General features: G+C 48.5%; 1 protein-coding gene across 3 annotated transcripts in view; it reads right to left on the reverse strand.

Annotated features, from left to right (window-relative positions):
• Positions 1-15170, reverse strand: part of CSNK1D (casein kinase 1 delta) — a 30089-nt gene extending 14919 nt beyond the window's left edge. For all 3 annotated transcript variants that reach the window (XM_040434896.1, XM_040434894.1, XM_040434895.1), the window contains exons 1-7: positions 14835-15170; positions 11151-11261; positions 10067-10215; positions 7488-7716; positions 5692-5862; positions 4667-4815; positions 1903-2074 (exon numbers count right to left, since the gene is read on the reverse strand). In XM_040434896.1, the coding sequence (XP_040290830.1) occupies positions 1903-2074; positions 4667-4815; positions 5692-5862; positions 7488-7716; positions 10067-10215; positions 11151-11261; positions 14835-14910 (1057 nt within the window). In that variant the 5' untranslated portion in view covers positions 14911-15170. The remainder of the gene's footprint in view (positions 1-1902; positions 2075-4666; positions 4816-5691; positions 5863-7487; positions 7717-10066; positions 10216-11150; positions 11262-14834) is intronic.
• Positions 15171-15406: the final 236 nt, after the last annotated feature.

Raw genomic sequence — 15406 nt, forward strand, 5'->3', positions numbered from 1 at the left:
AGCAATATGAAATATGTGAGAGGTGTTTTTTTTGCAACTTTTCCATCAAAAAAAAATATTTCCAATAGAAAAAGGTGCATTTTTTTTTTTTACCACTTGCTAGTCCCACAAGGGGACTTTGACATGCCATCCTCCAATTTAGGGCTCTTTCACACCTGCGTTGTTGTGTTCCGGCATAGAGTTCCGTGGTCGGGGCTCTATGCCGGAAGAATCCTGATCAGGATTATCCTAATGCATTCTGAATGGAGAGAAATCCGTTCAGGATGCATCAGGATGTCTTCAGTTCCGGAACGGAACGTTTTTTGGCCGGAGAAAATACCGCAGCATGCTGCGCTTTTTGCTCCGGCCAAAAATCCGGAACACTTGCCGCAAGGCCGGATCCGGAATTAATGCCCATTGAAAGGCATTGATCCGGATCCGGCCTTAAGCTAAACGTCGTTTCGGCGCATTGCCGCATCCGACATTTAGCTTTTTCAGAGTGGTTACCATGGCTGCCGGGACGCTAAAGTCCTGGCAGCCATGGTAAAGTGTAGTGGGGAGCGGGGAGCAGTGTACTTACCGTCCGTGCGGCTCCCCGGGCGCCCCAAGCTCATGGATCATGTGATCACATGGATCACGTCATCCATGCGCATGGGGCGCTCTGACGTCATTCTGGAGCGCCCGGGGAGCCGCACGGACTGTAAGTATACCGCTCCCCCGCTCCTACTATGGCAACCAGGACTTTAATAGCGCCCTGGGTGCCATAGTAACACTGAACGCATTTGGAAGACGGTTCCGTCTTCAAATGCTTTCAGTACACTTGCGTTTTTCCGGATCCGGCGTGTAATTCCGGCAAGTGGAGTACACGCCGGATCCGGACAACGCAAGTGTGAAAGAGGCCTTAGGGCTCATGCACACGACCGTATGTATTTTGCGGTATACAAAAAATACGGATGACTTCCGTATGCATTCCGTATTTTGTGGAATGGAACAGCCGGCCCCTAATAGAACAGTCCGCTCCTTGTCCGTAATGTGGACAACAATAGGACATGTTCTATTCTTATGTGAAATGGAAATACGGACATATGGAAACGGAATGCACAGAATACCTTCCTTTTTTCTTTGCAAACTCATTAAAAAGAATGGTTCCGCATATAGTCCACAAAAAAATGGAATGGACACGGAAAGAAAATACGATCGTGTGCATGAGCGCTTATATTGTCAGTATGATGCTGCCAGGTTGCGCCTTTGGCAGTGCATACACTGAGGGCAGGCCTGGGGCTTCATTAGGCCCACGGCTACCATAATAAGACATCGGCGTCCTGTGATCTCATTCGCACAGGTGGCGATGCCCGACAGTGAGAGCTCCCTCCCTCTAAACCACGTAGATGCTGCGATCGGTATTGGTCGCGACACCTAAGGGTTTAAATGGCCCAGATGGGAACTTATGTTGATCCGGGCCAGTAAAAGCAGGAGTCCAGCTCTCATGCGAGTGTCGGGCTCCTGCAGGAGAACCATGAAACGCTCAGACCAGGCAGTCACCGTCCCCAAACATTTATAATTCTTTATCTAGTAAAACACAGGTCACTGATTGGGGCAAATATTAGGAAGGAAGCGTTCGTTCCCGATAATTGCCCTGGGTAAAGGGGTCACTGATCGCCAGTTTGTTCGTTCATCGGGTGAGGGTACTGTTGATGCAGGCAGCAAAACCATAATTTGGGAGCAGATTGTCACATGTAAACAGGGATCTCCCGCCCAGAAACAATGATTCTATGGGGACAAGCAGGCAATTATTGGGAACAAACCGTTCATGCTCAATAAGTGCCTTGACAATCTGCTTGTGTGAAGGGGCATTACATGCACAACCCCATTAATCTTCTCGTACGTATTCTTTGAGGGTTACCAGTAAAGGTCTAGTTATACCTGTGTGGGAGGTTGGTGTGAGTGGAGTGGGTGGCGTGACTTCCTGCGTCCCTCTTAGTCTCCCTGATGCAGTAGAGGGCAAGCCCCGGACTGCAGGATTCCTTGTGTGTCTCAGGCGCTCTTCTCGCTCTCTTCTCTCGCGTTCTGCGTCTTCAGCAGCACGACTAGCACCCTATAAGGGGAAAGATATAGCCAGTCACCTGAGCTGGCCTCTCATCACCTCTGAGAAACAATGCACTGAGCTATCATGAAGATTTTGAATTTCAGCAACTGCTGCATGTGAATGTACCCTTAAGCTCCATCTAGAAGTGACTGAGGACAAAGCGGTCCCCACATACCTATTCCTATAAGGCTACACTGCTAACTGAACTGGGAAGCACTTCATTTATACAGCCTTCTCCATGAACAACCCTTAGAACAGAGGGTAAGTGTCTGATCAGTGGGGTCCGACCAATAAATATTTTTGGGAATGCCACTAAACTATTACAGTGCATTGGGATTTTTACTACCTATCTATTAAGTTCTGTTTTACAAGGCCCCAGGCTATCACAGCTACAGATTGAATCCCCGTGGTTTCACTGTGGGGGTGCCTGATCAGAGGGGATCCTCTCCCTCTTACTGCCCAGACGTTGTGGTCTGAGAAGTTAAAGGACCGGGATCAGAGTGATCTTTATGTCTATGCTCTGTTTTCTATCCCTTATATGCTTTCAGTTGGTGCATTAACGGTTTCTTACAAGAAAACCCTGTCTCCAGGGCAGATTCCTTTATATAAGGGCATCTGTAGGAAACCACTCGCCCTGCATTTCTGCTGCTCAGGATGTGCCCTTTATACAGATGGCAATGCCTCTCTGCTGCACCACGTGACTACATCCACACCTAACTTCTGCTGGATACAGTCAATCAGGTGACAGCAATCGCAAGCTACTCTGGGCTGAATAAAGCCATGTTAACATCTGCGGCTCAAATTCCGTTTTTTTTTTTGTCCAATGCAGGAACATTCAAGTGCTGGATCTGATCTGGGATGGACACAAATAGAGTCCTTTAGAACCTATTGCAGATAATAGGCTACGTCAAGATTCCATTATGGTTATTCTGACAGACAAAATTCCACTGCATGTGGAATATATGAGGGAGCCTTCTAATGAGCATCCACCATAGATATGAAATTTGACAAAATTGTGGAGTATGCAACTCCATTCTTCTTGTCAAAATGATGGACACCACAATGGTACACTATTAGACCCTACTGTAAGTCCAAGATGTCTGCCAGGTGCCACTGGTGTCAAGTGACGGATTGGGAAATTCATTATGGTTTCCATTTATAAGAGAAACAATGATGCATATGTGAACAGAGCCTTAGGGGGGTTGGATGTATGTCCAGGTATCCCCACTTCCAATTAGGAGGGGATCCCATAAATTTGAACAGTCTGGGAACCCAATGAGGCTACTTCTAAAAATGAAGAGGACCCGTCGCCTCTCCTGACATGTCCGACTTGCATTCCCCATGTGGAGCATCTATTCTTAAAAGGGAATGTGTCATCAGAAAAGGACCTTAGAACTTGTAGAGTGCCTGCAAGGTATTGGAGAAGAAATAAAAGATTTCTAGGTCGACTCACTGTTACTCAGTGGTCTTTCAGAAAGTTATGACCGCACTAGAAGCACATCCAGATAATGAGCTCACTCTGGAGTATGGACAATGTTGTGCCAATCCTCTATTATTTCTACTAAGGGCTCTTTAACACGAGCGGATGCCGTGCGGGTAATCCGCTGCGTGAAAGAGTGCCAAGTCCTGCTCCGGACAGCAGAGACACGGAGCAGTAACATGATTGATAATGCTCCGTGCCTCTCTGTGACCTTTTTACTACTAAATCACAGTGAGATAAAGTTGTCACCGTGATTTTGTAGTAAAAAGATCACAGAGAGGCAAAGAGCATTATCTATCATGTTACTGCTCCGTGTCTCTGCTGTCCGGAGCAGGACTTGGCACTCTTTCACGCAGCAGATTACCTGCATCCACTCGCGTGAAAGAGCCTTAAAGGGGTATTCTCATCTTCCCTTTTCATACTTACCTTCCTTGAGCGCGACGTTCACTTTCTGGATTCTTCTCCCGGCCGGGTCGCGCTTGCGCAGAAGACTGAAGATTTTCTCCCGGCCGGGCAATGTCCTGAACGCGCACGCCGCCGTGCGCGTTCACGGCTCTGTACTATACTGGCCAGAAATAAGTGACCATGGCGCATGCGCGGCGGCGTGCGCGTTCAGGACATTGCCCGGACGGGAGAGAATCTTCAGTCTTCTGCGCAAGCGCGGCTCGGCGGGATTCGACAGGAGAGGTGGCCGTAACCAGGGGAGACCAAAGAGGTGGGAATTGGGTAATATGTATTTAGAAAAATGATCACTGTCAAATCATTAACAGATTTAACAGTGATCATTAAGATGAGAATACCCCTTTAAGAGTTTATGAATCAATTGCCAGCAGTGTGCAAAAAAAAGGTCCAACTGGGTGTTAACTGCATGGTCTGACACAATCCGACGGGGCAGGGACACCCCCCCAAACTGGTAAACACCCAGCAAGACCTTTATTGCAAACTACTGGCAATTCATTCATAAACTTCTAGTAGGAATGACAGAGGAATAGCAAGAGCATCCAGATGAGTCCACTGGTAAATAAACCAAGCTGGTTTAGCAGGTATCGTCTTTATGATAACGGACAGCAGAGAAGCAAAAATTTTTTTTTTTTTTATTTAGTTCCCGGAATTATACTCACAAACTTCAGCATGTTCCAATCAAACACATAATCGTAGGAGAATCCCTGACGGTGGAAGAGATTCCTGAAGAGCTGCCTTAAGTAAGAATAGTCTGGCTTGTCATCAAAACGTAGGGACCGACAGAAGTTCAGGTACGTGGCAAACTCCGCTAAAAACAGAAAATGAGAAGAAAAACGTTAAAAAGAACATCCTCATGTCCTGACATCAGCGGTGAGAATCTATTCACATTTCCACAGCTGACTGGAGATATTTACAGGAGGCAGCTACAGGTTAGACACGGGGCAGGCAAGGTTGGCCAGCTGGAAATCCACTGCAGTAATGGGAACCGTTCTGAAGATGAAAGGGCGAACAAGAAACCAACCCAGTGACGCCTTCACCGCCATGAATCATTTCATCCCCTTCATTGTTTACCAGGTACAGCACCGGGCCTTTTGTAATGACCATTCCTACGCCAGTGAATGTGCAATACCTGGCAAAGCCGCTATGTATGGAGCTGAGCCTGGCAACAATGGAGGGGCTCTCAATCAGCTTATAAGGGGGGTGCCAAGTCCCTCACCGATCAGATATTGATGCAAGATTGAAAAGACAGGTCATCAATATTACAGTCCTGGAAAACCCCAGAAGACCAACAGCTTAGGCTCAAACGAACAAAAAAAAACTTGAAGATCTTTTAACCTGGATTTGAACGTTCTGCAAAATAACTGCCACAAAGATGGTAAAATAATTTGCTCAGGTACCACAAGTTCTGCCACTTATTCTAGATTGAGTGAGGCCATGGTGAGGAGGGCTGCTGTGCAGAGAAAGACTAAAGTACTGCAGTACTAAATCAGTACTGCAGACCCTTCATTCTCATGATCAGTGGGGTTCCCAGAGGGCGGATGTCCCTCAATCACCACTTTATACGATAAAGGTAAAAAGTAAAGTAAAATTTGGAAACTAACAATCTGAAGTGTAAAGAGCCAAGCCGGAGAGGACTGGCCCTGATATTTTCTTCTTCTTCAGAGTGCCAATGCTGTATACTTACACGGATAGCTTTTACACAGAACCTCTATGGGCGTAGACATCTTTTTCTCACTTATGCGCTCGTATTTTTGTCGTTTGGTGGCTGCTTTTAGTCCTTGCCATGGTAGTGAACCAAGGTTGAAATACATCAGCACATAACCCAACGACTCCAGATCATCCCGGCGAGATTGTTCTGTGGAGAAAGATAGTGATTTCTATTATTACATCGTCTAGGCACAAAACTGGGACGTCAGTCTTGGCATTGTATGAAGGAGGGAGAAAGAAAAAATAATAGCTTTCTTGAGGATGTGATATTGCTTCTGGGGTCCACATAACTGTCCGCTACATCTGAAACTAGAAAGTTTGTAATCACCATGTAGTATCGAGGATGATCCAATACCTCATAAGGGTTCGTCTACAGAGCGGCATTCAAACCTTAACTAGCTACTCTTTTTAATTTTAAGGGTAATCCCATCAAACCTCTTATTTACTGCATATCCACCGGTCTAGGACAGGAGTCCCTGACAGAGCTGCATCCAGAAGGAAAATGAATGGAGAGGCTGCCTCCGAGCTCATCTGTTTCCATGACCCCCACAGAAGTGAATGGAGAGAGCCGAACAAATAATTAGCTTGTTGCCGCAGGAGAAATCAACCTTCCTCATCTGCTACCTCACCCAGGAATATTAGGCGTAAATTGCAAATTTGCAATTGCAATTTTAAAGGCATAAAGGGTCGCCCCGTCATCACGCTAATCCGCCTGATCTGACATCAGATGTGGAGACGGCTCCTGCACGATTGGCAGTCCTGTGGACAGATCCTGTTCTACTTATCTCATGACAAATGTAAAAATTGAAAGTCAAACATCATATAGTACATGACAACCACTTTCTAACAAAGCTAGAACCAGCCCTGGACCTCACATAGACCCAGAGATCTCCCCATTCATTGCTCTGCTAGATTTATATCAAGCTGGCAGCTCAGAGGGCGTGTCCTTTCTGCTGCAGCTCTCTCCCTATCGCAGCTCAGGAGGCGTGTCCTTTCTGCTGCAGCTCTCTCCCTATCGCAGCTCAGGAGGCGTGTCCTTTCTGCTGCAGCTCTCTCCCTATCGCAGCTCAGGAGGCGTGTCCTTTCTGCTGCAGCTCTCTCCCTATCGCAGCTCAGGAGGCGTGTCCTTTCTGCTGCAGATCTCTCCCCATCGCAGCTCAGGAGGTGTGTCCTTTCTGCTGCAGCTCTCTCCCCATCACAGCTCAGGAGGCAGTTGAAGGATGGCGCTAAGATAGTAACATAAGGGCGCAATTATTAAGACCGGAGTTATAGACGCCAGTCTTAATAAACCCCTAAGCTGGTGGTGGATCCGTCGAAGTTATGAAGAGACACTGAATGTGTGGCCTTCTCAGTGAGCTGGACGGAGAAATTAGAAAAAGAGCAAACAGCAGGTGGCGCTGGACAGATTTAATAGAATAACTCAGTAGCTATAACACATTTCTAATTACATGCGATAACCAAAGTATTCAGATCCAGGTGCTGGTTTGAAAACTGTAGAATGTTCCCTGGGACAACCCCTTTAAAGGGGTTGCCCAGTCATATAACAGTATTTAGAGACTTAGAATGTCATAAAAAAACAAAAGGAATCATACCCGTCTTACAGATCCCGTCCTGCCGCTACTTCCTGCTCCCTCTTGAATATATGTGACCGCTGCAGCCAGTCACTCTGAAGCAAGTGATTGGCTGCAGCACTTCTATAGGAGCAGGAAGCAGAGACTATCGGGTGACCCAGGGGGCACTGGATCAGCAAGGTGTCTTTAAAACAAGCCATACCTATTCCCAGGTGAGTGTTTATGGAGGCGTATCGGGCGGTGCCAGTCAGGTTCTTGTTTTCACGGTAAGGGATATGCTGGTGTGTTCTGGCATCTCGATACTTCTTTGCAAGTCCAAAATCAATGATGTAGACCAGGTTTCCTTTCTTCCCAAGGCCCATGAGGAAATTATCAGGCTTAACGTCACGATGGATGAAGTTTTTGGAATGAATGTATTCAATGCGACTAATCTGGGAAAACAAGATGGCGAGCACAAGTGAGAATTCACACCAAGCCATAGCCAACCCTTTCTCTCACTGGAATATGTGGACATCTAAAACCCAACACAATAATATAGTAGTACCAGACAATACAGCTATTCACAACACTCCAGATATGGGACAGCACAAAAAGGCTCCATAAATTGTTATATTATGGGAAATACAAGCAGATATGTCAGAAGAGACAACCAGTCCTCTAACCCAGCGCCGGACATGTATGGAGCCGGAGCAAAGTGCAAACATCACACCCACTCGTGCGTGCAGCGGGCGCCATGGCAGGCGGAGACATAACTGCATGAAAAGAAAAGCTGGAGGCAAAAAAATGGAAAGAACAGGTCTGAGAGATGGACAGGACACAAACCCTCTCTGGCTGGGGGGCAAAGTGCTACGATAGCGGCTCTCACAGACTTGACGTCTTTTCCTTCTCATTCATCTTTGGGGTTGTTTCCCCTTTAAGCTATAAACCACCACAATCATGTCCTAACAGCAGCCTCTGCACTTGGCAGCCATTCCTTCCTGCTGTTTGGGTGCACCATGCGGAAGAAAATCCTATCCTCATACCTTCTGTTCTCCGGGACCGCTCATTTACTTTCTGCATGAATTCCTATCCTGTCAGCAGGACTCCACTGCCTAAGGACAACCTGCATGACAAAGCTGAGGGCCACAGACAGGTAGACCTTCTCTCCATTTAGTAAACTCTTAGAACTTCTTTATTCCCTTTTCTTTTCTTAGGCCTCATGCACACAAACGATGTCTGGGTCCATATCCGAGCCGCACTTTCTGCATTTCACTTCAAAGATGCTGCGCCGTTCCGTGGCCCCGCAATTTTTTTTTAGAACATTCCCTATTCTTGTCCTATGTTGACTTAAAAATTTTTATCCTCTGGATAGGTCATCGGTATCTGATCGCTGGGGGTCCGACAGCCAGGATCCCCGCTGATTAGCTATTTGATAAGGCACCATCGCTCCTGTGAGCGCCACGGCCTTCTCTCAGCACAGCGCCATCCATTGTATAGTGGTTGTCACAGGTTGCGCTACATTTTTTCCGGAAGAGTAAAAATACTCCTCTTACCATTTTTGAGGAGTATTTTTAGCCCATGAGGAGTGCGAAAGTTGAAGTCATTTTAAATACATAATACGTAGCCTATACTTGTTCACATCTGCGTTTGGAGCCTCCGCCACAGATTTGGTTAAAAAGACTGGACAATAAAAAATCCTTACATGCAGGACTTTTTTGTCTGGTAAAAAGAAAGGATCCCAAACAGAAACTGAACGGATCCCATCAGTCACTGGAGTCTGTTCAGCAGAAATAAATAGTGGTGGTGGGTATGCAGGGAACCATTACGGGTCTAAATAACATGAAGCAATTATGACGAAGTGATAAAGTCCAGTCCAATATGGCGGATCCTCCCTGTACTTTATCACTTGGGTATAATAGCCTGCTGTGCATTTACTACACTGCAGCACATACATCACACACCCTACACTACATACATTACTGCACTGTCACCTTGTGGTGCAGGTCACACTGGATGTCCGGCTCCCCTGCAGTGGTCCAGCACTCCTGCCCCTGCTCTCCTCATACGTCGGGACTCGGGAGCTAGCCCCTCCTCCTTTCAGCTCCCGCCGGCTTCCCCTGCTGCAGGGCGCTGTATCGCTCCGGCGCCCGTTCAAACTAACCAATAGGCGTCTGACGCTTGTACAGGCGTTATTGCGACCTCTGGTGGTTGTGCTTGGTATCGGAGCTCAGCCCCATTCACTTCTATGGGGCCGAGCTGCACCCAGGCCGCCAAGTGACCAATGAACATGACCTCATACGGCCGAGGGAAAGCTGAGAGAAGGCTGCGGCGCTACTGCAAGCACTGCTTTCTGAAACAACCGACTGGCGGGGCTCCCTGATCAGATACTGAAGACAGGTCTCAGAAAACCCCTTTGATATACATAACTGGCACTGTAGGGCATGTTTAGGAGATGTGATATCACTATTTTTTTTTCCAGATACACTGCTCCGTAGGGGCGCTGTGCCCCACTGAATGCCAGTCAATAACATCCGTACAGGGAGAAGGAGACGCCCCCTGAGAAACGCGGTCGTCTCCTTCTCCACAGCTCAGCCGGATTACTTTTTTTTTTAATCTATAGGGCAAAATAGGTTTTAAAAAAATAATATTGATCCCCTTATTTTACTTTGCATAAACTAATTCTGCCCCAAAAAGTAAAAGGGGATCAGTGATTACTTTTTTTTTTTTTTTTATAAACCCATTCTGCCCCATATATAAGGAAAATATAATCTTGCCGGGCAAGCTTGGCTCCTCTTGACTCACCATCTGGTCAGCGAGTAGCAGCACCGTTTTCAAGCTAAATTTCCTGGAGCAAAAGTTGAAGAGATCTTCAAGGCTTGGTCCCAACAACTCCATGACCATCACATTGTAATCGCCTTCTGCACCGCACCACTTTATAGTTGGGATTCCCACTAGAAGGCAAAAGAGACGATTACTAACTCTAAAGATTGGCAAAGAAGCTGCCGCCCCCCATATTAAAGCATCAGGTTTGGCCACCCACTTGAGGCACCCCATGTCTTGTTCGCTACCTTAAAGGGGTTTACCAGGATAACTGTATTGACTTATTCGCAGGGTAGTTCAACAATCAGTGGGGATCCGACACCCACCCGATCAACCGTTCCCCGCAGCCGCTATGACTACCCCCTCACAATGGCGGCTCAGTTCCCAGTGGTAGTTCCAGCGCCTGCAGTTAAAAGCTGATCTTGGAGGAGTCGGGGGACGAACTCTCACTAACCTGATATCGCTGACCTATCCTGAGAGTGAGCCAACACAGTTAGCCTGCCCATACATCATAGATAGTGGTCAGTCGACCGCTCGATCAGCTGTCTCTCCTCATCCCCTCAACAGGGATGGGTGTTGGTGTGCCGGCTTATCTCCCCAAGAATAAAATGATCGGGCATGTTGAAATCAAACTGCCCAACCCTCCCCTGACATCCATCAACAGGGAAGAGTCGGGAAGGCACTATACACCATAGTTCAGGGATGTCTAACCTGTGGCCCTCCAGCTGTTGCAAAACTACAAACCCCAGCATGCCGTGATTACTTTAGGCTGTCCAGGCCTCTAGGGAGTTGTAGTTTTGCAATGGATGAAGGGCCGCAGGCTTGACATCTCTGCGGCAGATGGTCAGCCAGTCCCGTCGGAACTGGTCGGTTTTATTGACATTAGTATGTACGGCCTGCTCATCTCCAAGAATAAAATGACTGGGAATACTGATATCGAATTGCCTAACCCTTCTCTCCCCTGACATGCGGCCACAGGGAAGATTCGGGGAGCCACCGGACACTATAGATGGTCGGTCTGGTGAGTATGGCCAGCTTTGGCCCAGTACGTTTCTCACCCACTCACCTCCTCCTTGCATCATCTTGTAGATCTTGCTCTCGATATGGAGCTGAGGGTGTTTTGTTTTCACACATTCCAATTTGATGGCGACTTCCTCGGCCGCTGCAATGTCAGTGCCTGAAACATAGAGGGCATCATCAGCCAAACAGGATATGATTATACGGGCGACAGGTTGTGATGGGACTAAAGACAACAGTGCGTTAAGTCATGTGTCATCCGTATGGCACACAACCCCCATGGTGTCTGCACAAAACGCCTCCCATCCCCGAGCAGGACTCACTACCACTTCCCTTAATCCAGGAGGCCCAGAGATCAGAACATTATAGACCTGTGATGGCTAACCTCCAGCTGTGGTAAAACTACAACTCCCAAGATGCACACTTGCTTGGCTATTTTCAGAACTCCACAGAAATTAATGGAGCATGCTGGGGGTCGTAGTTTCACCACAGTGTCGGAGGTTAGCCATTACGGTTACAGATTGTGTACTACAGGAGGGCGCAGCTCATGGTGGCTTCCACCTTCATCAGACTTCTACAAGGGGTAAGGGCCTTGACTTGAAAGAGAATTTCTCAAAACAGCAGGAAACCTCTAAAGCCGACTGCACCCGGTGAGACGTCTCACCTACCTAATGTTGGCGTGTAACACGTCTAACCATCAGGCAGTCTCATCTACACCCACAGCTGGTGAGACACCTTGCCATCTTCCCTTTTCTGTGAAAGTCTTCTCCTCGGAGTGGGCCATCACAAGTCATTTCTGCAGAGTATTGCGACACTACAAGCTTCTGCCAGAAGGAAGTGCTCGAGATCTCCCTATACAAAGGCCAGCTTGTGCAGAAACCAAAATATCTCTGCAACTTCCTGGAAAGTGGCAACCCATCAAAACATCACTAAGAAGACACAAAATGGAGCTTCAAGGGTTATTCCAGTTACTATTCATTGGATAGGACAGGGGATGCCTAACGGACCGATCCCGAGGGTCCCATTCCCTAGTCCTGATGCAGCAGCAGGCTGGGCATGTGCACGCTCAACCTGCCCTCCGTCTGGATCGGTTGGGGTCCGAGCAGATGACACCCATAGAACAGTTAGTCCAGTGGACAGATAATATCGTTGAGTACCTGGAATAGCGGTACGTGCCCATACTGCATTGGCATGAATTAGTCCGCAACTCATGGGGCGTTGCGGAGGCATGGATCGGAAGCACTTTTGACGTATATGGCGGATCGTTGACCGATTCAAGTCAATGGGTTTCACACGCAATTTGCAGCATGAATCGCTCTTAAAGGGGTATTCCCATCTCAGACAATGGGGGCATATCGCTAGGATATGCCCCCATTGTCTGATAGGTGCGGGTCCCACAAGAATGGAGCCAGGGAGAGTTGTGGCTGGAGAACCCCGGGTTTCCTGGGGTCCGTCCACCACCAGGTGCAGCTCCCCGCCTCTCCCATTAAAGTGAATGGTAGCACACCATGCATGCGCGGCCACCGCTCCCATTTATTTCTATGGGGCCGACGGAAATAGCCGAGCCAGCGCTCGGCTATTTTCGGCGGCTCCATAGAAATGAATGGAGGGCGGCTGCGCATGCGTGGTGCGCCCTCCTCAACTTTCTCCGCTCCGTTCTCCTTGTATGGGCGGGTCCCCGAGGTGGGACCTGCACCTATCAAACAATGGGGGCATATCCTAGCGATATGTCCCCATTGTCTAAGATGGCATAACCCCTTTAAGGTTACATGCACACAACCGTACTTTGGGTCCACATTTTTTGGAGATTGCACACAGACCCATACATTCCTATGGGTCGACTAAAAATACAGATGTCATCGATGAGATGTCCACCGCTGTATCGCTTTTCCGCAAATTATATGCGGGCAAGAATAGTCAGATTCTAGTAGAGGGGGAAAACAAAAAAAAAAAAAAAAAATCGGATTGCACACGGCTGGTATCCGAACTTTGCTGACTGAAAAACGGATACGGTCGCGTGCCTCTGGAATAAAGGGGTCGCCGCCCGGGAGTTTGAGAAAAGACAGCAGCTGCAGGAAACGCCATGAGATAAAACACGCCCTAATGAGTGTCCTCAGGGGGCGCTGCGGAATCATGGGAAGAAAATCCACAGCATTTGCCGTATAAGGGAGGTGGATAAAACGTAAAAAGGCATAAAAAAGGTAAAATACACAGAATCCGCGCAGAAAATGTGGCAAAATCTGGGGAGGATTTCTTACGACCTGTGTGGTTGACCCTTAAGACCCCCATACACATTAGGCCTCATGCACACGACCGTTGTTGTGTTCCGTTCCGCAAAATGGGGTTCCGTGATTTGTTTCCGTGTGTCTTCCTTTATTATTTTTGGAGGATCACCAGACATGAAGGAAAGTAAAAAAAAGTCTAAGTCAAGTTTGCCATGCAAATGTTAGGAAAAAAACAGACGCGGATGACAATCTTGTGTGCCTTGACTTGAATGGGTCCGCGAACCGTTTTCCGTGAAAAAAATAGGACAGGTTATATTTTTTTGACGGACTGGAACGGATCACGGACGCGGATGACAAACGGCGCATTAGCCGAGTTTTCAACGGACCCATTGAAAGTCAATGGGTCAGCAGAAAATATCGAAAAACGGAACAACGGACACGGAATAAAACAACGGTCGTGTGCATGCGGCCTTACAGTTTTATCAGCGGCCGACTCCTGTGACAGAAGATGTGGCGGAGATCAGGACTGGGCATGCTGAACGTCAACACCTGATCCTTTTGTTCTCTGGGATAAGCCGATCCCCAGGGTACACGCTCAGCCAGATGAACTCTGTATGTGCTGACACCTTCCATTTCTATGGGGTCATGCGCGCATCCGGATTTGTCTGTGGATCCGCAAGGCAGTTCCACAAATCCACCGACAAGTGAGAACTGCGCCGCGCGCTCACAGAAGGATCTGCAGAATGCAGACGACATACGTACATGGCTGTGTGCATGAGCCCTAAATCCCGTCACACCACTTGCCCCTGCCGGGCTCGGATCGTTTATGTGGAGTGACACTCCCTACAACACGTGACGGCTGCAGCCAATTACTGCGGGACACCCCTTTAATTTCTTGGGAGAGAGGAGCCCCAGAAGGAGGGCATTGCAGCCTGACCATAACAACTTCCACAAGTGGTATCGAGGAATTGTACCAAAACACGTATCCCCCCGAGGCCTCCCGCCCTACAGGACACAAACCACACGAGGACCGAGCCGGCCACCGGATGGGGTTCACACAGGACGTGGTTAGGAAGTCTCCCCAGATATTTTTGGGGTGAAAAGCTAAAACCTACTAACATCCTCATCCTGCACCCCAAGTTATGGGGACACGAACCCCACTAGGTGGGCGAGTCCTGACCCATAACCGGAATGATGGGGAGCAGATGAACCCCCACAGTATCACCCCCTCATCTGGGGGGGCATCGATTAATGAACCTTGGTCCTGTGAAGTAAAGGCGAAGCCCAGGGACAGAGGAGGAGGCCACAGCCTCCATTACAGGAGTCCAAGGAAGGGTGGAGACCCCTCCCCCACAGCCTGGGCCTAGAGAGCCCTAAAACCCTACACCACAACCCCAGAGCTCCCGACAACTGCCCCCCACTATCCTGGTCAGGGCCCCGACAACCCCGCGGCCCTCCCCCCTTCCCTTTTCTTCTTCTTCTTCCTCCTCCTCCATTTTGTTTCTTACCTAAATAAATGTCTCCAAAAGACCCGCTGCCGATCTTCCGGCCCAGCCGGTACCGGTTCCCGACTCTCAGCTCCATGACAGCGCTCCGACCCGCAATCAGCCTCTGACCTCTGGAGCACTTTTCACCATCAGCTCACGGGGGCCATCGGCTACGGAGGCGACCAAAACCGAGATGTGGTGACAGGGCAGGGGGTGAAGCGAGTGTCCCGGTCACTCACGTCCTCCCCCTCCGCTCGGTGCCGGTGGATTACGGCGGATTACACTGACCCCCCGCTCCGATCCGGAAAAGAACCCTAGCAAGAGGCTGTCACCCAGGGCTTGTGACGTCACTTCACCTAGCAACAAGCGACGAGCTAACACTGGGCGGGGCTTCCGCATCACGTGACCGTAATCACACGACCCAAAAAAAAAAAAAAAAGCTTCGATCACGTAGGCTGCCGCTGGCCTCAGCTGCTGCCATCTGGCGATCCTTTGTGGGTACTGCAAGGTCATACTGTAGATATGTATATGTCTACAAATTAATGTGGATTTACAGAAATACGTGCTTGTAGTTGCACGTCATGGGGTTCATT

The sequence above is a fragment of the Bufo bufo genome, chromosome 6, assembly GCF_905171765.1.
Source record: "Bufo bufo chromosome 6, aBufBuf1.1, whole genome shotgun sequence".
In the NCBI taxonomy this organism is placed as follows: Eukaryota; Metazoa; Chordata; class Amphibia; order Anura; family Bufonidae; genus Bufo; species Bufo bufo.